This window comes from Protopterus annectens, chromosome 15.part0 (genome assembly GCF_019279795.1).
Source record: "Protopterus annectens isolate FY-2018-M chromosome 15.part0, PAN1.0, whole genome shotgun sequence".
Lineage (NCBI taxonomy): Eukaryota > Metazoa > Chordata > Ceratodontiformes > Protopteridae > Protopterus > Protopterus annectens.
Genome location: NC_056749.1, coordinates 5,698,604 through 5,725,200, shown reverse-complemented (window position 1 = coordinate 5,725,200; position 26,597 = coordinate 5,698,604). Strand labels below are relative to the sequence as shown.

Here is a 26,597-nt window from a genome sequence, read left to right as displayed (position 1 = left end):
CCTTCTGTAGGATGTCCACATCATTTGGGGACTTGACTGATAGTCATCTGCGAATTTCATTAGCCAGAGGCCTTCTGTGTTAGCCTGTACTTCAGAGAAGTAGATACCAAACAGGAGAGGTCCCAGGACAGAACCCTGTGGTACTCCACTTGTCACTGCTTTGAGGTCAGATTTGGAGTCTGCAACTTTTACAGTGTGGGTTCTGTCAGTGAGCCAGTTGGCAACCCATCTTGTGACGTAGGGATTTATACCTAGTTTAGTTATAATTCCAGAATGGGGGATGGTGTCGAAAGCCTTGGCGAGGTCAAGATAGACTGTGTGAACCACCTTACCCTTATCTACGGCTTTGGTGACTGCCTCAAAGAAGTCGATCAGGTTCAGGAGGCATGATCTGCCTTTCACAAACCCGAACTGGGTTGGATCCAGAGTTTGGGGGTTACCAATGTCTTTATGAGTTCCATGATAATACGTTTCATGGCCTTGCAGACCAGGCTCGTCAGGCTAATAGGTTGATAGTTCCCGAGATCAGTGGTGGCTCCTCCTTTGTGGAGTGGGATAACTGTTGCTGTGCACCATTCACTGGGCACAAAGCCTGATGTAAGACTATTATTGAACGTGGTGCTTAAGTGGGGAGCCAGTTTGTTCTGAAGTTCATGTAAAACGCAGCCTGGGATGTTGTCCAGTCCCATGGATGCTGTGTTTTTGGCTTTAGAGAGTGCAGCTTTTACCTGTTTAGTTGTGATTACAGGGACTCTGCATTCTTCCTGTATAGATATGGGCCCTTTAGGGGGTGAGGGTGGGGGTAAAGTTAGCACTGAACCGATCTGCCAGGATGTTGGCAATATCAGTTGGTTCTGTAATTTTCGTGCCTTTGTGTTGTAACTCAGAGCAGTTCTGGGTGTTACCATCGAGATTCTTGACATAGCTATAGAATGCTTTGTGGTTGTCCTTAGAATTAGTGGCAATTTTGTTTTCGTAGCTAGCTTTGGAGGATCTTATAAGGGATCTCAGCTTCTTACTGAGGCTGACCAGGGAGCTCCTCCACTCATGGGATTTTACTCTCTTTGCAACAGTTTCATCCTTCTATTGTACAGTTTGTTTATGGCAGGGGACCACCAGATTGGCTTCCTTTTTTTGGAGGATAGCATCTTGGTTCTGTTTGGGATAGCATGATCCATGCACTTGTGTAAGTGCTTATAGAGTGCATTTGTGTAGGATACAGCAGTTGTAACTGTATTGTCCATCAGCATGGGTGTCATGAAGTTCACCACGTCTGTCTTAAGAAGCATGAAGTTGACTTTGGAGACATTTTTTACCATGGTTTCCTTAATGGGGGGTGGGGGCAGGTTGTGGATATCAAGGGTGATTAGCTTATGGTTACGATTTTTCGAAGTTGTACGTGTTCAGTAATGTTACATTTTGATGTGTTACGTTCGATATTTAGTGGTTCATGGATATTTCATTTCGGTAGCCAAACACAGACCCCATGCGAAGCTACTAACAGACTTCTTACATTTGATAAAGATCTGAGCTTTGCTCCAAAAATCTTGATTTCCCATTTTGAGCCTTTGGGTTCTTATGCCTTGAATTTTGTATCTTGTAAAGTGCTTTTCACTGTGGCTGTTACATTAATCTGCAATATTTCAGCGTTGTGTGTCCTTTGATCCCTCAGAAAAATATCTCTCTACTATTTTTAAATTTCATCCTAAAGTGTTGCATACAGCTTCACTCTAAACCTAGGTATTCGGCATTAATGTAGCAAATCTACAAAGGTAAAGGATGTAATGTGAGAGTGTTCAATCTCGCCGTTTGTTCTTACACATGGGTGTCGGAGCCGATCCTCGGCTCCGAGTTGGCCGCTTAGCAAAGCTCTGCATCTAGGAGAAGCTCGAGACCAACCTACCTCCCACAATTCCCTCTGCCTCTACCTCAGATCTAGTTTGCCGCTGCAACCGATCGCATCGTATTTGAAGAGCTCTGAGCAACTTGGGAAGATAAGCTAAATTCTTAACTTTTTTTTCTTGTAAAATCTTCTGATCCTTTGAGATCATATATTTAGTGTGTGTGTGTGTGTGTGTGTGTGTGTGTGTGTCTGGTCTGGTCATCCTTTGGCTACTCTTTTATATATATAATAGTATATATATATATATATATATATATATATATAGTTTAGTTTACCTTAGGGCCTACCCCACCTACTTACTGGACTAGGAAATTGATACTTGCAATTTTTATTGCTGTGTCTGTGGACTTACAACCATTTTTGACAATGTTATTTGATATTGTACAGTGTTTTTTCTTACAGATATGTCTGAAAAAGCTAAGTCGGGATTTAAGAGGTGTCAGTGTGGGCAAAAGATGTCTGTCACCGACAACCATAGCTCCTGTGTCTACTGTCTTGGCCCTCTCCATCTATAAAAAGACTGTTCTATCTGTCATTCTTTTAGTGGAAGGGTCATGACAGATAGACGCAGAAAGCTTATGGATAGAGGTCTTTTGAAGCCTGCCTTCCAAGAGGCGCTTGACAAGTCAGACCAGGCTTCTAAGTCCTCGAAAGAGTCGAAGACATCGGAGCCCATGTCATTGGCTCCGAGTTCTTCGTTTAAGGTTCGTTCACCGGTTCCACAGACTTCGGGGCCGAGTGTCGAACTTCTTACTGTCACCGAGCCTCGAGTCTTGGAACTGGTGACGGAGCTTCCACCTCCTGCTCTATTGAGGTCGGCACCGTCCTCGGTTCCTTCAACCCGATCTTCCAGGCCCCTCTCCGACACCGACGTAGATCGTGTGGTGCAGAAGTTAATGGAGAACACAGCCCTGTCCAAGCTCATTTCAGTCTCCTCCCAATTGGTGTCGAGACTCGAAGGCCTTCCTTTATCTCCATCTAATCCTCCTCCGAGGCCTACTCAGCTTTCGGAGCCAGGAGATGTTGATCTGATGATAGTGGAGCCCTTGGTGCCGGAACCGTCCCTTCCTCGGTTGGCACCATTGACCTCGACTCCGTCGGAACCGTTAGCGGACTCGCGGAGCCGACGATCTATCCTTGGCTCCGGGACCGAGAGTAGAACCGATGTTTCGGTGCTGACTCTCCCCCTCGGTGCCTCGGCATGGATCACTTTGGCTCTGTCCTCAGGGTCGATGCCCTTGGCCTCCGCGTCGGAGATACTTCCGCGTTCTTCGGAACCGGGGGATTCCTCGGCTCGGGGTCCGGGGGCCTTCGACCTCATGAGGAAGGTATTGTCTTCTCAGACAACCACGTCAGCAGAAGCAACTTCTCCCTCCCATAAAGGTCCGTTGTCTACGCTTATGTGTAGTCGTGGGTGCAGAAGTAGAGCACCAGTGTCTCAGCCACTCCCAGAGGGAGCCCCTTCTTCCTCAGAGGCCTCATCAGATGCCCCTCCCGATGACGTTCCGAGGAAAAAATTGTGCAAGAGGAGGCACTTAGATTCTCCACAAGAATTTTTAACATCGGATACTGACTTAGATGAGTCAGAAGGGTCCCCAAAATCACCCTCGGAGGATGTCTCCTTTGCTGACATCCTGGAGATCCTGAAGCAGAGAGGTGATTGGCAGGCCCTACCCCTTTCTGAGGATGAGTCGGTTCTGCTGAAGACATTTGGTGCTCGCCCTTCCTCCTCCTGGGTCACTCCGCCCTTTGACGAGTTAATGGAGTTAATTGCTCGAAGGGCGTGGGAGGCACCTGACACAGTGGAGCCAGTTCCCAGGAAACCTAACAAATATATAACTGCCCCTCAGGACAAGTCATACCTTACTAAGGGAGTTCCAGTGGATGCTATGGTGGTGGCCGCAGCCACTAAAAAGGAGATGTCCGAATCTTCCTCGTCTGTCCATCCCCCTAACAGAGACTCTAGGACCATGGACAGATATGGGAAGCGCATTTTCAGTTCAGCGACTTTTTCCATGCGATCGCTGAACTACTTGACACACTTCACACGATTACAGAGGGATCTAGTCAAAGAGTTGGGAGATACCCTCCAGGGTAATACAGATGCTGCTGTCTCGGATAAGGTTACAGCACAGCTCAATACCCTTATGTCTATTGTGAACTCGTCCATGAGGCTCATCTCGTATGCGGCCGAAGGGTTGAGTAGGGCTGCAGCTTCAGTGATTGCTCTTCGTAGACAATCCTGGATGCGGCTGTGCTCCTTTGCGGAAGCCTTCAAGTCTTCCTTTACTAACGCCCCCTTTGATGGTGCCACTCTTTTTGGCCCCAAAGTAAAGGAGACCCTAACCCAGTGTGAGCAGGAGGGAAAGACTCTGTCTGCTGTCGGAGTCCGTTTTTCCACCCCATCCAGACCGTACCCCAAAGGGCAACGAGGTGGAAAGATGTGGTTTCGTAAACCCCAGGGTTCTTTCCCAGGCACACAGGGTGATGCCCCCCCAGAGGCAGAGGAGGGGGCAGAAATGGAAGATGCCACCCTGGCGGCAGAGGGGGTCCACAGAACCAAGATGACAGGGATACCATCCCTGGGAAGCCTTTCCAGCACTCCTGAGAGGAGGCCCGACTGTCCTGCTGTGGAGGCAGTCGGGGGTCGTTTGGCTTTATACCCTCAGGTCTGGCAAAACCTTACTTCAGACAATTGGGTAAAAAGCATTATTACCAGAGGTTACAAAATTCCCTTTTTATTTCCCCCATTACCACAAAAAAGATTCCCAGATGTGTACCACCCCATCTGCGAGAACCTGCAGCTATAGAAATCTCAAAGCTGCTAGAAAAAAAGAGTCATCCAGCCAGTCCTGGCTTCCAAAAAAGACAGGGGACTGGAGGCCAATTTTGGACCTAAGCACTCTCAATACATTTGTGAAGAAAGAAAAGTTCCGGATGGTCACGCTTCAATCGATCCTTCCGTTTTTACAGAAGGACAACTGGATGTGCTCAATAGATCTCAGGGACGCCTACTACCACATCAAAATGGCCAGAGTGTCCAGAGATCACCTGTGCTTCCGGCTGGGTGCCAGCCACTTTCAGTTTCGGGCCCTGCCTTTTGGTCTAACCTCAGCCCCCAGGGTTTTCACCAAATGCATGGCAGTGGTAGCGTCTCACTTGAGATGCCTAGGATTCCGGGTGTTTCCATATCTGGACGACTGGCTCCTTTCTGCCACCACCGAGCGTCAACTGATAAAGGCCAGGGACTACACAATCAGCCTTTGTGTTCAGCTAGGGATTTCGATAAATTTCGAAAAATCTGCATTACAGCCCTCGCAGTATATTTCATTTATAGGGGCAGATCTAGATACCCGTTCTTTGCTACTAAAACTCCCCTCCACAAGAATAGCTTCCCTGCAAGAACACATATCTCTCCTGCTATTGTCCAAAAAGTCCCCAGCCAATCTAGTCCTGAAAGTCTTAGGGCTCGTGTCAGCTTCCCTCATTGCAGTTCCCATGGGGAGGCTACACATGAGAGTTCTCCAATGGCTGCTGTTTGCACAGTGGTCGTTCCAGCAGTTACCGCTGACACACGAGATTCACATTACGAATACCTGCAAAGCACACCTGTCTTGGTGGTTACAGAATCACAACTTCATCAGCGGCCGACCGTTTGTGTTACCCAAACCAACAGCCACAGTGACCACGGACGCTTCCCTGATAGGGTGGGGGGGCATCTTTCAGGGACAAACAGTCCAAGGCGAATGGTCCAGCTTAGAGTACAACCTGCACATAAATGTTCTAGAGATGAGGGCAGTGTTTCTAGCGTTGCAACACTTCTCCCCCCTTCTACCTCTAGGGACTATTGCAGTACAGACAGACAATATGTCCGTAGTCTGGTACATAAACAAACAGGGAGGAACCAAGTCTTACCAGTTGTGCAGAGATGCCATGAGAATTTGGCAATGGGCAGAGTCCACGGGTCGCTTTCTAATAGCAACGCACATCCCGGGGTTATCCAACGTCATAGCGGACAGGTTGAGCAGAGCCATCCTTTTACCTCATGAGTGGTCCCACAATCAGAAAGTAGCGGAAAGGATTTTCCGCAAATGGGGCCAGCCTTGCTGCGATCTGTTTGCGTCTCCAATGAACACCAAATGCAGAAGCTACTTTGCCCTTTTACCCCCTCCAGGGGATGTCCCCAGGGACGCTCTGATTCACGATTGGCCCCCGGGTCTCCTATACGCATTCCCTCTTATACCACTGATCCCAAAATTTCTTCAGAAAGCCAAAGACCAGGAGAGGACTATAATTCTCATTGCCCTATTCTGGCCTTGACAGATTTGGTTCCCCTTTCTTCAAGCCCATCAAATACAGGAGCCCTGGATTCTGGACCCAGTGCCAGATCTGCTGACTCATTCATCAGGAACTCCTCACCCGTCGCTTCTATCCCTCAAGTTAGCAGCCTGGCTGCTCCGCTTCCCTACTTAGCCAGGTCTGATCTTCTTTCTCCGGTGGTTCAGAACATTCTGGTCGCCTCTCATAAGGCTTCCACTACTAAGATCTATTCTAGTAAGTGGAAACGTTTTGTCTACTGGGCGACTACACAGCATTTGGATCCTTTAGTAGCCCCCCTAAACAAGATTTTGGAATTCCTGTCCATTCTGTTTCACCAAGGAGCATCTACTGCCACCTTAAAGGTTCAGTTGGCCGCTATTTCCAACTTTCACATAGGAGAAAACGGAGTTCCTATTATGGCTCATAGGCTTTGTAAGGCCTTCATGAAAGGGTCCTTTCATCTCAGACCAACAGTTAGGTCACCTACAGCTCCTTGGAATCTAAATTTACTTTTGTCCCAGTTGATTTTACTACCCTTTGAACCAGCTTCTTCCTGTTCCTTAAAGTTCTTGTCCTGGAAAACTCTTTTCCTAGTAGCTATCACTTCAGCCAGACGAGTATCAGAACTCCAGGCACTTTCCATCAAACAGCCGTATTTAATTTTTCACCCTGACAGGGTATCATTATGCACCAACCCTTCCTTTCTCCCTAAGGTCTGTTCGGTTAACAACATTAATCAATCCATTGAGCTCCCTACATTTTTCAAAAACCACTCCAACAAGCTGGAATATATGTTACACAAATTGGATGTTCATAGACAACTCTAATTCTACCTGGATAGAACTAAGGACCATAGGAAAGCGGACCAACTCTTTATATCCTTTGCGGGCAATTAAAAGGGCATGGCAGTGATGAAGCGTACACTTTCTAAATGGCTAACTGATTGTATAACATTCGTGTATTCTGCTTCAAACCAGATTTTGCCCACCAAACCAAAGGGACATTCTGCTAGGTCAGTTTCCACATCTCTGGCTCATGCGGCTCATCTACCATTGGACACTATTTGTGCAGCCGCCACTTGGTCTAAACCACATACATTCATCACTCATTATAAAGTTGATAAGACTTCCAGGGATAGAGCATCTTTTGGTTCCACTGTGCTCAGGAACGTTCTTCCTTGAGTCACTCAGGGTAAGGAGCTAGGGACGCAACCCATGTGTAAGAACAAACGGCGAGATTGAACACTCTCACATATAGAAGTTATGTCCTTACCATAACGTTCCATGTGGAGTGTTCATCTCGCCTTTGTTCTTACATCCCCACCCTCCCACCCTCAGGTCTGGAAGAACGTACGGATTAGAAGTCTGGTCTGTTTGTCTCCCACTAGTGGTCTCTCTGTTGTTTCTACTGGCTTGAGCTAGTTTCCACTCCTTATGTATACTTATGTATTCCTTTATTATTGATTACCTTTGTTATTGCTGGATCTGGTATTGTTTGCAAAGTAGATCTGAGGTAGAGGCAGAGGGAATTGTGGGAGGTAGGTTGGTCTCGAGCTTCTCCTAGATGCAGAGCTTTACTAAGCGGCTGACTCGGAGCCGAGGATCGGCTCTGACACCCACGTGTAAGAAAACAGGCGAGATGAACACTCCACATGGAACGTTATGGTAAGGACATAACTTCTTTTTTTAGCACTCTGTCAAGACAGCACATAACCGTTGATTTGCTTTTATTGCTTCTTTATGTTAAGCCTATTAAGTATTTTATCTTCTTTGCTCACGGTAAGACAAGCAAGCTGATTAGTAAACAAATGATGTTGGCCTCATTTGTTACTCTATGATTTGCTGTTATAAAGCCATTGATGGGCTTTTGAGGTCCCATTCCATGAAAGAGGTTGATGACTCCTCACTGTATTTTATGACATACATGCAGTTTCTATTTGATGAAGATTTCATTTTCACTGGTCTAGAGCAGGCCCTAGTAAAGCAGTGCTTATTAACCGGATTTTCTAAAAGGTTTCAGAGAGAAAACACCCATTTTGTTACAATATAATATTTGTTCCTCTTAATATTATTTCATTGTACAACTTGCTCAAGATATTCTAAGCTGTGTAACAAAGCGTGTCAGATTCTGCTTTATTGTGGACATATTTGGAGGTTTTATTTTGTAGTTTGTCATTGAGGTGCTGCCTTGATTTTATTAGATGTTCTTGTCAGGCTTCCTAGTAAACAGGTGGGAAATAGTTCTCTGAAACAAGAGATTGGCTCTGGGCAGGTAGCTTTTTCCTTGTGTGTATATATTCTAACTGCAGATTGTTAAGAGCTTTCCATTTGGCTGGTTTACTTTTCCACTCATCTGTCCCTCACAGGAGTGGAACAACAAGTGTTTTAAAGTTCTTAAAGCCGAGTCCTCACATGCCATTGATCAGTAGTTTTAAGTTCTTGGCCAGTAATGGTGAACCTTTGACACGTGTCAAAGGTTACACATGCCACAACGTTATGGGTGACATGCCAGCGATCACCAACACCCAAGTTACCAAAGGCACTGCTTTTGCATTCGTTGCTCATGTGAAGTGCTCTAAATTATTTTGTGCCAGGAGCTTTCGACATGCCAAACCCAAAAGTTTCGCCATCACTGTTCTAGGCTGAAAGAAATCAGCTGTTGAGAGCATGCCATGCCTTCTACACATTTCTTGACTGACAGTTACCCATGCATTTGGACAGCAAAATGCACCGAAAGAAAAAATGATTAGAACATCTTGCTGCATAGTCAAGCTTCATGACAGTGAGGTTCTTTGACACATTTACCTTCTGAATTTGCAACTGTTGAACATCTTAATGCACGGTAGGTCCCTGCAAAGTACTCTTGCTCCTCAAAGTTTTTCAGTGAATTGTTGAGGTGCATGTAGTAAATATTAAATTATGAGTTTATTTCTTTTTTATTCTATCATCACCTTGCATTCTCCTTCACACCTCTTCACTGCCTCTGTTCCCACAGTCCTACTTCTCCCAATTTTATTGCCGTCCTTGCTCAAGTCTAGCCATTTGAAGCATGTCCTCCAGCTTCTTGGGGTCATCACTAGTATAACTGGAAATGTCACACGTGTTGCAAGGCTGCCAACCCAACTCTGCATTTGTTGTATGTGAAAGCTGTAAAGTAGTCAGTAGATTTGTTACATAACCAAGGCTGCCAACCCAACTCTGCATTTGTTGTATGTGAAAGCTGTAAAGTAGTCAGTAGATTTGTTACATAACCAAGGCTGCCAACCCAACTCTGCATTTGTTGTATGTGAAAGCTGTAAAGTAGTCAGTAGATTTGTTACATAACCAAGGCTGCCAACCCAACTCTGCATTTGTAGTATGTGAAAGCTGTAAAGTAGTCAGTAGACTTGTTACATAACCAAGGCTGCCAACCCAACTCTGCATTTGTTGTATGTGAAAGCTGTAAAGTAGTCAGTAGATTTGTTACATAACCAAGGCTGCCAACCCAACTCTGCATTTGTTGTATGTGAAAGCTGTAAAGTAGTCAGTAGATTTGTTACATAACCAAGGCTGCCAACCCAACTCTGCATTTGTTGTATGTGAAAGCTGTAAAGTAGTCAGTAGATTTGTTACATAACCAAGGCTGCCAACCCAACTCTGCATTTGTTGTATGTGAAAGCTGTAAAGTAGTCAGTAGATTTGTTACATAACCAAGGCTGCCAACCCAACTCTGCATTTGTTGTATGTGAAAGCTGTAAAGTAGTCAGTAGATTTGTTACATAACCAAGGCTGCCAACCCAACTCTGCATTTGTTGTATGTGAAAGCTGTAAAGTAGTCAGTAGATTTGTTACATAACCAAGGCTGCCAACCCAACTCTGCATTTGTTGTATGTGAAAGCTGTAAAGTAGTCAGTAGATTTGTTACATAACCAAGGCTGCCAACCCAACTCTGCATTTGTTGTATGTGAAAGCTGTAAAGTAGTCAGTAGATTTGTTACATAACCAAGGCTGCCAACCCAACTCTGCATTTGTTGTATGTGAAAGCTGTAAAGTAGTCAGTAGATTTGTTACATAACCAAGGCTGCCAACCCAACTCTGCATTTGTTGTATGTGAAAGCTGTAAAGTAGTCAGTAGATTTGTTACATAACCAAGGCTGCCAACCCAACTCTGCATTTGTTGTATGTGAAAGCTGTAAAGTAGTCAGTAGATTTGTTACATAACCAAGGCTGCCAACCCAACTCTGCATTTGTTGTATGTGAAAGCTGTAAAGTAGTCAGTAGATTTGTTACATAACCAAGGCTGCCAACCCAACTCTGCATTTGTTGTATGTGAAAGCTGTAAAGTAGTCAGTAGATTTGTTACATAACCAAGGCTGCCAACCCAACTCTGCATTTGTTGTATGTGAAAGCTGTAAAGTAGTCAGTAGATTTGTTACATAACCAAGGCTGCCAACCCAACTCTGCATTTGTTGTATGTGAAAGCTGTAAAGTAGTCAGTAGATTTGTTACATAACCAAGGCTGCCAACCCAACTCTGCATTTGTTGTATGTGAAAGCTGTAAAGTAGTCAGTAGATTTGTTACATAACCAAGGCTGCCAACCCAACTCTGCATTTGTTGTATGTGAAAGCTGTAAAGTAGTCAGTAGATTTGTTACATAACCAAGGCTGCCAACCCAACTCTGCATTTGTTGTATGTGAAAGCTGTAAAGTAGTCAGTAGATTTGTTACATAACCAAGGCTGCCAACCCAACTCTGCATTTGTTGTATGTGAAAGCTGTAAAGTAGTCAGTAGATTTGTTACATAACCAAGGCTGCCAACCCAACTCTGCATTTGTTGTATGTGAAAGCTGTAAAGTAGTCAGTAGATTTGTTACATAACCAAGGCTGCCAACCCAACTCTGCATTTGTTGTATGTGAAAGCTGTAAAGTAGTCAGTAGATTTGTTACATAACCAAGGCTGCCAACCCAACTCTGCATTTGTTGTATGTGAAAGCTGTAAAGTAGTCAGTAGATTTGTTACATAACCAAGGCTGCCAACCCAACTCTGCATTTGTTGTATGTGAAAGCTGTAAAGTAGTCAGTAGATTTGTTACATAACCAAGGCTGCCAACCCAACTCTGCATTTGTTGTATGTGAAAGCTGTAAAGTAGTCAGTAGATTTGTTACATAACCAAGGCTGCCAACCCAACTCTGCATTTGTTGTATGTGAAAGCTGTAAAGTAGTCAGTAGATTTGTTACATAACCAAGGCTGCCAACCCAACTCTGCATTTGTTGTATGTGAAAGCTGTAAAGTAGTCAGTAGATTTGTTACATAACCAAGGCTGCCAACCCAACTCTGCATTTGTTGTATGTGAAAGCTGTAAAGTAGTCAGTAGATTTGTTACATAACCAAGGCTGCCAACCCAACTCTGCATTTGTTGTATGTGAAAGCTGTAAAGTAGTCAGTAGATTTGTTACATAACCAAGGCTGCCAACCCAACTCTGCATTTGTTGTATGTGAAAGCTGTAAAGTAGTCAGTAGATTTGTTACATAACCAAGGCTGCCAACCCAACTCTGCATTTGTTGTATGTGAAAGCTGTAAAGTAGTCAGTAGATTTGTTACATAACCAAGGCTGCCAACCCAACTCTGCATTTGTTGTATGTGAAAGCTGTAAAGTAGTCAGTAGATTTGTTACATAACCAAGGCTGCCAACCCAACTCTGCATTTGTTGTATGTGAAAGCTGTAAAGTAGTCAGTAGATTTGTTACATAACCAAGGCTGCCAACCCAACTCTGCATTTGTTGTATGTGAAAGCTGTAAAGTAGTCAGTAGATTTGTTACATAACCAAGGCTGCCAACCCAACTCTGCATTTGTTGTATGTGAAAGCTGTAAAGTAGTCAGTAGATTTGTTACATAACCAAGGCTGCCAACCCAACTCTGCATTTGTTGTATGTGAAAGCTGTAAAGTAGTCAGTAGATTTGTTACATAACCAAGGCTGCCAACCCAACTCTGCATTTGTTGTATGTGAAAGCTGTAAAGTAGTCAGTAGATTTGTTACATAACCAAGGCTGCCAACCCAACTCTGCATTTGTTGTATGTGAAAGCTGTAAAGTAGTCAGTAGATTTGTTACATAACCAAGGCTGCCAACCCAACTCTGCATTTGTTGTATGTGAAAGCTGTAAAGTAGTCAGTAGATTTGTTACATAACCAAGGCTGCCAACCCAACTCTGCATTTGTTGTATGTGAAAGCTGTAAAGTAGTCAGTAGATTTGTTACATAACCAAGGCTGCCAACCCAACTCTGCATTTGTTGTATGTGAAAGCTGTAAAGTAGTCAGTAGATTTGTTACATAACCAAGGCTGCCAACCCAACTCTGCATTTGTTGTATGTGAAAGCTGTAAAGTAGTCAGTAGATTTGTTACATAACCAAGGCTGCCAACCCAACTCTGCATTTGTTGTATGTGAAAGCTGTAAAGTAGTCAGTAGATTTGTTACATAACCAAGGCTGCCAACCCAACTCTGCATTTGTTGTATGTGAAAGCTGTAAAGTAGTCAGTAGATTTGTTACATAACCAAGGCTGCCAACCCAACTCTGCATTTGTTGTATGTGAAAGCTGTAAAGTAGTCAGTAGATTTGTTACATAACCAAGGCTGCCAACCCAACTCTGCATTTGTTGTATGTGAAAGCTGTAAAGTAGTCAGTAGATTTGTTACATAACCAAGGCTGCCAACCCAACTCTGCATTTGTTGTATGTGAAAGCTGTAAAGTAGTCAGTAGATTTGTTACATAACCAAGGCTGCCAACCCAACTCTGCATTTGTTGTATGTGAAAGCTGTAAAGTAGTCAGTAGATTTGTTACATAACCAAGGCTGCCAACCCAACTCTGCATTTGTTGTATGTGAAAGCTGTAAAGTAGTCAGTAGATTTGTTACATAACCAAGGCTGCCAACCCAACTCTGCATTTGTTGTATGTGAAAGCTGTAAAGTAGTCAGTAGATTTGTTACATAACCAAGGCTGCCAACCCAACTCTGCATTTGTTGTATGTGAAAGCTGTAAAGTAGTCAGTAGATTTGTTACATAACCAAGGCTGCCAACCCAACTCTGCATTTGTTGTATGTGAAAGCTGTAAAGTAGTCAGTAGATTTGTTACATAACCAAGGCTGCCAACCCAACTCTGCATTTGTTGTATGTGAAAGCTGTAAAGTAGTCAGTAGATTTGTTACATAACCAAGGCTGCCAACCCAACTCTGCATTTGTTGTATGTGAAAGCTGTAAAGTAGTCAGTAGATTTGTTACATAACCAAGGCTGCCAACCCAACTCTGCATTTGTTGTATGTGAAAGCTGTAAAGTAGTCAGTAGATTTGTTACATAACCAAGGCTGCCAACCCAACTCTGCATTTGTTGTATGTGAAAGCTGTAAAGTAGTCAGTAGATTTGTTACATAACCAAGGCTGCCAACCCAACTCTGCATTTGTTGTATGTGAAAGCTGTAAAGTAGTCAGTAGATTTGTTACATAACCAAGGCTGCCAACCCAACTCTGCATTTGTTGTATGTGAAAGCTGTAAAGTAGTCAGTAGATTTGTTACATAACCAAGGCTGCCAACCCAACTCTGCATTTGTTGTATGTGAAAGCTGTAAAGTAGTCAGTAGATTTGTTACATAACCAAGGCTGCCAACCCAACTCTGCATTTGTTGTATGTGAAAGCTGTAAAGTAGTCAGTAGATTTGTTACATAACCAAGGCTGCCAACCCAACTCTGCATTTGTTGTATGTGAAAGCTGTAAAGTAGTCAGTAGATTTGTTACATAACCAAGGCTGCCAACCCAACTCTGCATTTGTTGTATGTGAAAGCTGTAAAGTAGTCAGTAGATTTGTTACATAACCAAGGCTGCCAACCCAACTCTGCATTTGTTGTATGTGAAAGCTGTAAAGTAGTCAGTAGATTTGTTACATAACCAAGGCTGCCAACCCAACTCTGCATTTGTTGTATGTGAAAGCTGTAAAGTAGTCAGTAGATTTGTTACATAACCAAGGCTGCCAACCCAACTCTGCATTTGTTGTATGTGAAAGCTGTAAAGTAGTCAGTAGATTTGTTACATAACCAAGGCTGCCAACCCAACTCTGCATTTGTTGTATGTGAAAGCTGTAAAGTAGTCAGTAGATTTGTTACATAACCAAGGCTGCCAACCCAACTCTGCATTTGTTGTATGTGAAAGCTGTAAAGTAGTCAGTAGATTTGTTACATAACCAAGGCTGCCAACCCAACTCTGCATTTGTTGTATGTGAAAGCTGTAAAGTAGTCAGTAGATTTGTTACATAACCAAGGCTGCCAACCCAACTCTGCATTTGTTGTATGTGAAAGCTGTAAAGTAGTCAGTAGATTTGTTACATAACCAAGGCTGCCAACCCAACTCTGCATTTGTTGTATGTGAAAGCTGTAAAGTAGTCAGTAGATTTGTTACATAACCAAGGCTGCCAACCCAACTCTGCATTTGTTGTATGTGAAAGCTGTAAAGTAGTCAGTAGATTTGTTACATAACCAAGGCTGCCAACCCAACTCTGCATTTGTTGTATGTGAAAGCTGTAAAGTAGTCAGTAGATTTGTTACATAACCAAGGCTGCCAACCCAACTCTGCATTTGTTGTATGTGAAAGCTGTAAAGTAGTCAGTAGATTTGTTACATAACCAAGGCTGCCAACCCAACTCTGCATTTGTTGTATGTGAAAGCTGTAAAGTAGTCAGTAGATTTGTTACATAACCAAGGCTGCCAACCCAACTCTGCATTTGTTGTATGTGAAAGCTGTAAAGTAGTCAGTAGATTTGTTACATAACCAAGGCTGCCAACCCAACTCTGCATTTGTTGTATGTGAAAGCTGTAAAGTAGTCAGTAGATTTGTTACATAACCAAGGCTGCCAACCCAACTCTGCATTTGTTGTATGTGAAAGCTGTAAAGTAGTCAGTAGATTTGTTACATAACCAAGGCTGCCAACCCAACTCTGCATTTGTTGTATGTGAAAGCTGTAAAGTAGTCAGTAGATTTGTTACATAACCAAGGCTGCCAACCCAACTCTGCATTTGTTGTATGTGAAAGCTGTAAAGTAGTCAGTAGATTTGTTACATAACCAAGGCTGCCAACCCAACTCTGCATTTGTTGTATGTGAAAGCTGTAAAGTAGTCAGTAGATTTGTTACATAACCAAGGCTGCCAACCCAACTCTGCATTTGTTGTATGTGAAAGCTGTAAAGTAGTCAGTAGATTTGTTACATAACCAAGGCTGCCAACCCAACTCTGCATTTGTTGTATGTGAAAGCTGTAAAGTAGTCAGTAGATTTGTTACATAACCAAGGCTGCCAACCCAACTCTGCATTTGTTGTATGTGAAAGCTGTAAAGTAGTCAGTAGATTTGTTACATAACCAAGGCTGCCAACCCAACTCTGCATTTGTTGTATGTGAAAGCTGTAAAGTAGTCAGTAGATTTGTTACATAACCAAGGCTGCCAACCCAACTCTGCATTTGTTGTATGTGAAAGCTGTAAAGTAGTCAGTAGATTTGTTACTTAACTTCATGGCTTTGTTAGGGGAGCTGCTGTAATGTTACATGACATGTGAGGTAGTATCTGAATATGTGCAGTGAATGTAGCATCGTTACCTGGGATGTGAGGCATTGTAGGAGGAAGTGCAAAAAATGTAGTACCATTTCCTGAGACCTGAGGCATTCTGGGAGTAAGTTTAGAAACTCCCATACCTGAGATATAAGGCATTGTGGGAGGAAATCAGTGCGATAAATGTTGCACTGTTACTCTAGTTATGATGCCATGTTTCAAAAAAATGCAGTAAAATATAACCTAATTACCTGAGATGCTATACATTGTAGGAGTGAGGGCAGTTAATAATGCACAGTTACCTGAAGTGGCAGCCCGGAGTAAGGGCAGGTAATAAAGCACAGCTACCTGAAGTGGCAGCCCGGAGTAAGGGCAGTTAATAAAGCACAGTTACCCGAAGTGGCAGGCAGTGAATAAGTAAATGAAAGTGTTTTCTGACGTGTAAAACAGTATGAAAATAAATCCAGTAAATGTAACACTATTACCAGGATGGAAAGGCAGTATCGAAGGGTGTGAAGCACTAATGTAAAAACTGTTTCCTGGGCTGCACCTATGGATAATTAACAGGAAACTCAGTGTTTGCATATAGGAATTAAAACTGCAGTCAAATGATTGATCGATTTATTTTTATTTTACATTTGTTGACCGGGTTTGTCCGACTGAGCTAAGTAGCGCTTTTTCAGCAGAGGCCCGGGGAGAAAAGCTCCACATGATCTACAGATTATAATTTACAAAAAATAAGTAAACAAACAACCGGTTTACAGAAAATATTCAAAGCAACATATACATAAAATACAAGGATTTACTACAGTAAACTAATCATTATGTCTGATTGTTGATGATGATGTTCATATGAGAAAGGCATGCAGTAAATTATGTAATTTCCATGATGTGAATTAGTCTAGAGGCAAGGTGCCAAACAAATGTAACACTTTTAATGAGATCTCAGGGTGTTTAGTAAGCACGCAAAGTACTTGTGATACTGTAATATGGCATGTCAGGCAGTAAGGAAACATGAAGGCAGTACTTGAGATGTGAGTAGGAAGATAACGTGCAGCAAGCCCAGCACTGTTGTGCAACACCTGAGGCATTGTCAGGCAGTAAGGAAACATGAAGGCAGTACTTGAGATGTGAGTAGGAAGATAACGTGCAGCAAGCCCAGCACTGTTGTGCAACACCTGAGGCATTGTTAGGCAGTAAGGAAACATGAAGGCAGTACTTGAGATGTGAATAGGAAGATAACGTGCAGCAAGCCCAGCACTGTTGTGCAACACCTGAGGCATTGTCAGGCAGTAAGGAAACATGAAGGCAGTACTTGAGATGTGAGTAGGAAGATAACGTGCAGCAAGCCCAGCACTGTTGTGCAACACCTGAGGCATTGTCAGGCAGAAAGGAAACATGAAGGCAGTACTTGAGATGTGAGTAGGAAGATAACGTGCAGCAAGCCCAGCACTGTTGTGCAACACCTGAGGCATTGTCAGGCAGTAAGGAAACATGAAGGCAGTACTTGAGATGTGAGTAGGAAGATAACGTGCAGCAAGCCCAGCACTGTTGTGCAACACCTGAGGCATTGTCAGGCAGTAAGGAAACATGAAGGCAGTACTTGAGATGTGAGTAGGAAGATAACGTGCAGCAAGCCCAGCACTGTTGTGCAACACCTGAGGCATTGTCAGGCAGTAAGGAAACATGAAGGCAGTACTTGAGATGTGAGTAGGAAGATAACGCAGCAAGCCCAGCACTGTTGTGCAACACCTGAGGCATTGTCAGGCAGTAAGGAAACATGAAGGCAGTACTTGAGATGTGAGTAGGAAGATAACGTGCAGCAAGCCCAGCACTGTTGTGCAACACCTGAGGCATTGTCAGGCAGTAAGGAAATATGAAGGCAGTACTTGAGATGTGAGTAGGAAGATAACGTGCAGCAAGCCCAGCACTGTTGTGCAACACCTGAGGCATTGTCAGGCAGTAAGGAAACATGAAGGCAGTACTTGAGATGTGAGTAGGAAGATAACGTGCAGCAAGCCCAGCACTGTTGTGCAACACCTGAGGCATTGTCAGGCAGTAAGGAAACATGAAGGCAGTACTTGAGATGTGAGTAGGAAGATAACGTGCAGCAAGCCCAGCACTGTTGTGCAACACCTGGGGCATTGTCAGGCAGTAAGGAAACATGAAGGCAGTACTTGAGATGTGAGTAGGAAGATAACGTGCAGCAAGCCCAGCACTGTTGTGCAACACCTGAGGCATTGTCAGGCAGTAAGGAAACATGAAGGCAGTACTTGAGATGTGAGTAGGAAGATAACGTGCAGCAAGCCCAGCACTGTTGTGCAACACCTGAGGCATTGTTAGGCAGTAAGGAAACATGAAGGCAGTACTTGAGATGTGAGTAGAAAGATAACGTGCAGCAAGCCCAGCACTGTTGTGCAACACCTGAGGCATTGTCAGGCAGTAAGGAAACATGAAGGCAGTACTTGAGATGTGAGTAGGAAGATAACGTGCAGCAAGTCCAGCATTGTTGTGCAACACCTGAGGCATTGTTAGGCAGTAAGGAAACATGAAGGCAGTACTTGAGATGTGAGTAGGAAGATAACGTGCAGCAAGCCCAGCACTGTTGTGCAACACCTGAGGCATTGTCAGGCAGTAAGGAAACATGAAGGCAGTACTTGAGATGTGAGTAGGAAGATAACGTGCAGCAAGCCCAGCACTGTTGTGCAACACCTGAGGCATTGTCAGGCAGTAAGGAAACATGAAGGCAGTACTTGAGATGTGAGTAGGAAGATAACGTGCAGCAAGTCCAGCATTGTTGTGCAACACCTGAGCATTCCGGCAACAAAAGGTACAATGCCATATCAGGTGTGTCGCAAATAAAACTGCAGCACAGAACTGCTGCTGATTGGAGGGAAATTATGAGTAGATTCATGCTAGAAAATACAGCAACATTATTTAATTTTATCAGTGATTAATGTATTTGCTGATTTCACCTAAAGTGTTTTTTTTTTTTTTTGCAGCCATGCTCCAGCTGTTTTGCAGAGCCTTGAAGTGCTAAGGTTTGACAAAAGTAGAATAGAAAAGAGGGTAAGTTTGGAAGACCTTTGTCAAGTCCATGTATATTTGCTCATTTTATTGAGGGCTAGTTCATGTTGGCAGCTGACTCTGGCAGTGGATAAAAGGCAAGAGACCTTTCTGCAGCATCTTTATTATTTCTTCAGGAACAACTATTAGTTATTGAAGAATTTATGTGCTCAGTGGTGGGGGGTGGGGGGGCTTAAGTGATTAATGGATCTTGAAGATTGTAGCATTATGCAAAAGGTGTCTGATAAGCAAGCAATAATGCCCAAGAGGGTGTGTGTCTACACCCCTGGAAGAGCGTTATTTACACAGTAACACACACCCTGGAGGGTATTATTGCACTTAGAGAATGGGTTGTAAAATTGTTGTTTTATTTACTTATTTTTACTATGTAATGTTATGTTCTATCTCGCCTTCATTCTTTGCTTGTTGGGTCCGTAACCGAGAATCGGTTCCGACAGCTTCCACTGGCTCGAGGCAATACCCCATCCTATCCCATCATCCTTAGATCTCGGTTCCGAAACCAACCAGCAAATAATGACGGCGAGATGGACAACAAACATGGAACGTTATGGTGAGTACATAACTTCTTTTTTTTTTTTCATATATTTTTGATGCAAAATAGTTCCTCCACCTAATGTTTCGTACTTGCTGTAGTGTGTATAAATGGTGATGGAAGACGTATTTTACAACCAAAATGTAACATGTTGAAAAATATACATATATTTACTTTATGTTTTGATGCCTCACTCCTAAAATGTGTGGTTTGCTGCCAGTCATTGGGGATTGAAGTTACTAAATAATGACGTACATTTGAGTTTCAGACTTTATTTCATTCAGAAAATTCACACTAATACAAATCCTGTTATTTAAGCAACTTTCTAATTTTTATAACAGCAATATTTAAAATATGTTCCTATTTTTGTGCCTCTATTCCCATTTATTTTAGGCTTTATCTATAGTTTTTGAGCTAAGAGTTTGAGAGGTATACAAACCTCTACTGCTGCTGCCAGTGGTCACTTGATCTCACTCGCTCTTTCACGCACACACTTGCACTTCAGAAAATGCATGCTTACACAAATCCTATCATTACAGAAACTCTGTGATTTTATAAGAGCAGTGTTTAAAATCTGTCCCTGCTTTGAGCCTTTGTTCCCCTTTACTTTAGGCTTTATGGCGATATGTTGAGCTATGGGATCAAGAGGTATGCAAACCTCAGCTGCTGCTGCCAGTGTTGGATCTCTCTCACTCTTCACACTCTCTCTCACACACACACACTCACATACACAAACACATGTACTTCCACTTTCATGCACACAATGACACGTACACTCACATGCAGACAGAAACATAAACACACACACTCTTTAATGTTTCATTTAGTTTTACATTCGCTAAACAGCAAAAGTGGTGCTTAGCGAGTGTAAAATAATGGCGGCTGCTATGTTACTTTCAGTCTGAGCTCCATGACAGCTTAATATGCTGCCTTGAAGCATCGGTCTCGTGTTTCAGTGGTCATTACATATAAATTAACAGTCTGCTGGAGAACATTCATTCTCCAGTCAGGGTGCGGATCTACAGGTCACACATTCTCTAAAGACTTAATAGTAGAGTAAGCAATTTCAGATGGCTTTTAACATGCGGCAGCATATTTCTGAAAAGACACATAGTGATGCTTGCACACTGCTGTATCGTAATGCATGCTGTATATCAGGATGAAGAGGAACATTGTTTGTCTGAAGGCCATTTCTTATAGGGTGGTGGGGGGTAAACTTCTGCAGAAGTAAATAGGACCCAATGTTCAATTCCCCATTTACTTCTCCTATTGACAGTCACTATTTTTGTACAGTTTCTGCTTGCACTTTGGTAGTGATTTGCACAGTTAGTGTAGGTAAGTAAGGGCAGTATGGGACAAAGCCCCCCATATAGAGGGTGGATGGAGGCTTGCTGCCTACAAAAAAGTGCTTTTTAAAGAAGTTTTACTAAGGTGAAGCTTCCACTTTAACCAGTTTCTTTTAATCAGTTGAAGCTTCAATGTGTTCACACATAAAATGTAGGGGAACCACAAAGTGCAAAGGCGACCCAGTTAAATGTACCATAAGTTTCTTGTTCTGAAGAGAATTCATGTGCAGTTTGTCATTTCCTAGGTTCATAGGTACTTACTTACTAGGATTTTAATCTATTAAAATCTTTGTCAGCATAGCCATGCATTCCCACAGTTTCTAGCCTTAGTAGCTTAATACCAATGCCTATTTATTTTGTGGAAGCCTTGTATAATCCAGGTGAGATGATCCGTTTTAGTATTTTTTAAGCACCTTTGTTAAATGATCACGTAACACATAGGCAGTCATACATTAACAGACAACAATCATATTAACATTTTTCCATTTACATACATTGTACATCACCTATCTTTGATTTCTTTGTAATTAGTATCAGTCCAGCAATACATAAATTGCTAATTTCATGCCTTCCCTTCTCCTGAATATTATTCTGCATATATTGTTCCTACAGTTTCCAGGTATTTCTATGAATTTGTTCATTCCCTTTTCTAAAGAACCTTCTTCCAGTTCTTTTATCTCTTTTATAATATTCAATGCTTCAAATGCATAGACTTTGGGCAGGATTCACGAAGGCTTGCACGGAGTGTAAGAGACGTGCAACACTCCATGCAAGCCTCGGGATCCAGGAACAGCCCTAAACTCCGTGTAAGAGACCAGCTAAAACGTCTCTTACACGGACTGGGCGTGGACATGCTAAATACCTCACTTGCAGCCGAAAGGTATGCAAATGAGGTATATTAGCGATCCACGAAGCAGAAACCAGTCCGTGTAAGAGACGTTTTAGCTGCAGAAATGTACTCAGTTGACAACTGAGTACGTTTCGCAATTCCACAACGGAGCCATGTCAGCTCCAAAAAGGGTGCATATGACTCAGGCAGCATGCCAATGGCCAAATATGTGGCCATTGGCAAGATAACCCGATGCCAAAATATTAAAAATATAATTTTTTTTTCGGCGATCGCCGATGTTTAAACCCAGCGCAGCCCCGCGCAAATGGGCTGCGCTGTATAAAACCATAAAAAAGAAGGTTATAATGGGTTTCATGCAATACATGGAATGACAATGCAGGGACCAGCAGACCAAAAACAACATGGCCACCGTGTAGTGGTTGCTAAGGGGGGAAGCTGAGTCTAAGACATGTAACTAAGCATTAGTAGGCAATCTCATGTAAATGAGGGTTAGGATACTGAATCTCACAGTCACATAGCAAATGAGCACAGTCTGCGTAGTGTAAGAGATACATAAGGGGGAGGAATAGAGTAGGAGATAGGTGACATCACAGGGGGGAATGGTAGAAAGAAATGCAGTTCATTGGAGGTCAGTGTAACATGACAGATGACAGACACAGATCATGGAAAGAGGTGTGCCACTAGATAAGTCATGGAAAGTCAAGAAATGGAAGGTGTACACTGTTACTTACACCAAAGTTTCTTGCTGGGTGTGCATGCGCACGTATGCGCACCATGAAGCGCGAATAGGGCAGTGTGCGCGCGTGTAAGGCAGGCTGAGCATGTGGGAGCGTGTTGGGAGATATTTAACACTGCACGGGTGTGCGCGCGTGTAGGGCAGGCTGAGTATGTTGGAGGCTGTTGGCAGACGTGTAACAGTGTTTGCGCGGGTGTACGCACGTTTTAACCCAAATATGTAGATTCTAAACCGTGTAAGCACGTGTGCACGCGTGTAAGCCACTGTGAGCCTGTTTCTGATGGTATGCACGTTGCTCCCCCCTGAGGAAACAGAGAGGAAAAAGGAAGCAACAGAATTAATAGGAAGCTAGCAGGGATAACTGCTGAAGCTAGCAGGTGAAAACAATTAGAAGTAGGCAATTACACAGGCAGAATAGTAGCCCAGCCCAGCACTTAAAACTCTGCGAACAGTAGTGCAGGATGTTTCTCTTAAGAGACACTGCAAGACAGGAGTAAGCTAATAGAAGTGAAAACTGAAAAAGCTTAACTCAGAGCAGAAATGTTAGGGGCTGCCATAGCTGTCATAATGAGACATAGGCGACTTGCTGAGGGTGGTGACAATGCAGATGGTGCCAGACAACCCACAGTGAGGAGACGGAGAAGAGTGTACAGGCCCAGGGTCACCTTCCACGGTTTACATGAGCTGGAGATAGTAGAGCGCTATAGAGTGGACAGAGAGCTCCTGCAGCAAATAGTTGAGCTGTGCAGGCCACGCCTCACACACAGAACCAACAGAGGGGAACCCATCCCAGTGGAAACCAAGGTATGTGTTGGCCTAAGAATACTAGCAAACAGGTACCTTCCAGAGACCAACTGGCGATATGATGGGGATATCACAGGCATCAGCCTCCAGGGTACTGCACCAGTTCCTGGATGCCATGTCAGCACATGTCGGTGATCATGTATATTTCCCCAATGCCCGTGAGGTATTGGCCAGCAATATGCGTCTCTTCCAGCAAATAGCAGAATACCCTGAGGTAGTGGGTGCAATAGACTGCACGCACATACGCATCAAAGCACCAGCCGGTGAGTGGGGTAGGGCCTACATTAACCGCAAGGGATTCCCCTCTATCAACTGCCAGGTCATGTGTGATGCCCAGGGCATAATAATGAATGTGTGTGCTGGCTGCCCTGGGAGTTACCACGATTCCCACATCTGGAATTTGACGCAGCTGTACCAGACATTTGCCAATGGGGACATCCCACACGGACACCTAGTGGGGGATGCAGGTTATGCACTGGAGCCGTGGCTGATGACACCCATCAGAAAAGCACACACACCTGAACAGGAACGTCATAATGAGGCACACGCACAAACACGTAATGTAATAGAGCGTGTGTTTGGGCTGCTCAAGTCACGGTTCCGGTGTCTGGACACATCTGGTGGAGCCTTGCAGTACACACAAACTACATGTACCCAAATTGTCATGGTATGTGCTATGCTACATAATATGATCTTGCGAAAACAGCTGCAGCAGGACCAGCATAGGGCCGGGCCAAATAGCCCCCCACCATTGCCAAGGCCATCACAGGCAAAGCGTGACTCGGAGGAGGAACAACCTGAGCCTGCCCCAGTAGGCAGAAGGAGGCGTGCCCAGTATGCTCTGGCCTTGGCAAAGAGGCAACGCATAGCACATACACTGGCTCAGTAGGAACCCTGGGAATGATACCCCCTCTGACTCAAATAATAACATGGATGCCTAAAATGACATGACCTGCTCACAAACATGTACAGGGAAGTGTAATATGCGCATTCGACAGAGGCAGTCCTGCAGCACCACCTGAGGCATGAATGCCATGTGTTAAGTAATGTAACACCATGTACTATATGCACACATATGAGCACCCTGACTAACATCCACCCTCACCAAGCATGAAGCCACAAAATGACGATGGGATGATCAAGTGCAATAACTGGCTGAAGTAATGCAGTTAGTCAAAGGGGAGCCAATGTGTTTCAGGCTGGGAAGACATGCGGAGCATGACATGATGCACCCCCTGCTAGGGGTGGTGTGCACCTATCATGCCATGCCCCATGGATACTGGCAAAGGCTGTCAGTACCCACAGCATGCCCTGAATAGGTAAGTCTCAAAACACAAACCCACCTTCATAGGTTCCACAAGGGATAGGAACCTAGATGTAATGCTACCCAATGACAGATGTCTAAACAGCAAGATGTGTGCAGTGTAAACACACACAGTATGGAGAATGTAAATACCAGTCCTGTAATAGAGAACTGGGTCAAGGCTCACATCAGCACCCTAACACTACCAGGTCACACCTCATACTGTGCTGTACAGCCACAAAACATGGAACAAGCTACAAAAGGAGGGTGACTAGCAAGAAATGTCAAGGATAACCACACCCCCATGTTGGTACCACAACAAGAAGCAGCATGGATTAGCCATGGTCAAATACCAATGGTTAAAACCGCCTCCCAGTATATAGCCTGCTGCAGACTACTGTCCTAATACCAGGAACTGCACCTGGCCTATGTCTGAATACATGAATATATCAAGCCCCCCAAACCACATTATATTGCTTGACTGAAAATACCCAGACATACACCGGGAGCATTATACTAGCACCAACACAGTAAGAGAAAATTTCCCAGAATCCATAAACCAAAATGCCCAGGAACAATGTACCACACCCACAAGAGGAGTAAGCATACTGGATGTGATAATCAGCAACATGTGTACTGGATGGCAAGATGAGAAGTGTGCCCCTCACCAGTAAGACCAGACCATAGAGTAATCACACTGGATATACACATCCTGACCCCAGTCCCTGGCCAGAATACCACAGTGAAAAACATGTGTAAAGCATAGGTTGCAGCCCTCCAAACTGATGTTGAATCCACGAAAAGCCCTTTGCAAGTGCAGAATATGGGACACACCACAGAACATGTTATACAGGCATTCCATGAGCACAGCCAGGAATGCTTGGAGTATGCAATCACAAATAACAACAACACACAATGCCATACACGCAGGCATCTGGCATGCTGGACTCCAGCCATTACCAAACCATGCAAGAGAATGAGGAAACTACCACATGATAGAGCAAACATAAAAAGGGAAGTAATCACTGACCAGTAGAATGGCAATAACATATGTCCACACATACAATCCACTAAGTCCAGCCACAACAAGTAGAATCTGTGAATCCAGAGGCAATGTGACACCAGTCCCAAGTACACAGACAACCACAACACCCCCCAATAAATACAAATATATGTGATAGATGCAACCATGTATCCAAACCAGAGGTGGAGCTCCACCAACTCAGTACTGTCAAAACTAGTCAGGAGGAGAAGGTAACCACATACACCACAAACCCAGTCCCACATAGACCTACCACAACTGTAACCCAAACACATAAACACAGACAAATATTCCCGGAGCCCTTAATTACAAACACACCACACCAACAGAAGCCTCCAAAGCAGATCACAAGCAACCACAACCTTCAAACATAGCACATGCAACGAATAGTACACAAAGCTGGTGTGCCAAACAGTCACAGGCCAGAAGGAGAAACAGCATGCCTGATACAGTTGTAATAGGTGTCTGTATAGGCAGACACACTGCTGTCCCACTCACCAGACTGAACAAGGGAAAGGGTAGAGTAAGCTGCTTGTAGGCTGCCACAAAATGCCACATAACACAAGTACGCAGGTCACCCCAAAGCAAGCAGAAATATGATGCACTCAATGTCCATGCTGGTGTGAATTACCTGAGATGTACCTCCCTGGTCAACATGAAAAGAGACATGGATGGTCCCTCTGAGTATGTACCCCAGGCCGGTATGACACTGGCTGTGTGCAGCATCCAACCCTCACCAAGAATGATGCCACAGTACAAACACAGAATACTCATGTTTAACAGCTGGCACAGTTACAGCTGTCAGTCCAAGAGGGTCTAATGTCTGTCTGCTTGAGATGTCAAGCATGACAAGCCATGCTGCTGTTCCAGGGATGGCTTGCACCTGTTCCCCTTGTGCGTCTGGATACTGGATAAGGCCTTTGCCGCCTCCATAGAGCCGTATGTAGGCAAGGCCAAAAAGACTACCCACCACCCTAGAAAACATAAGTGGTAGGAAACATAAGGGTAATGCTGACCAATGCCAGATGTGTAAACTGCAATATCCATGCCCCTGAGGCACTTCCCATTATGGAGAACATTGATGTCTGTGCAGTGACAGAAGCCT

General features: G+C 43.9%; 1 protein-coding gene across 1 annotated transcript in view; it reads left to right on the top strand.

Moving 5' to 3' along the window:
* Window positions 1-26,597, top strand: part of CC2D1A (coiled-coil and C2 domain containing 1A) — a 3,016,164-nt gene that overhangs the window by 2,736,080 nt on the left and 253,487 nt on the right. Inside the window, exon 26 of the mRNA XM_044057686.1 lies at window positions 18,795-18,861. Coding sequence (XP_043913621.1) covers window positions 18,795-18,861 — 67 coding nt within the window. The remainder of the gene's footprint in view (window positions 1-18,794; window positions 18,862-26,597) is intronic.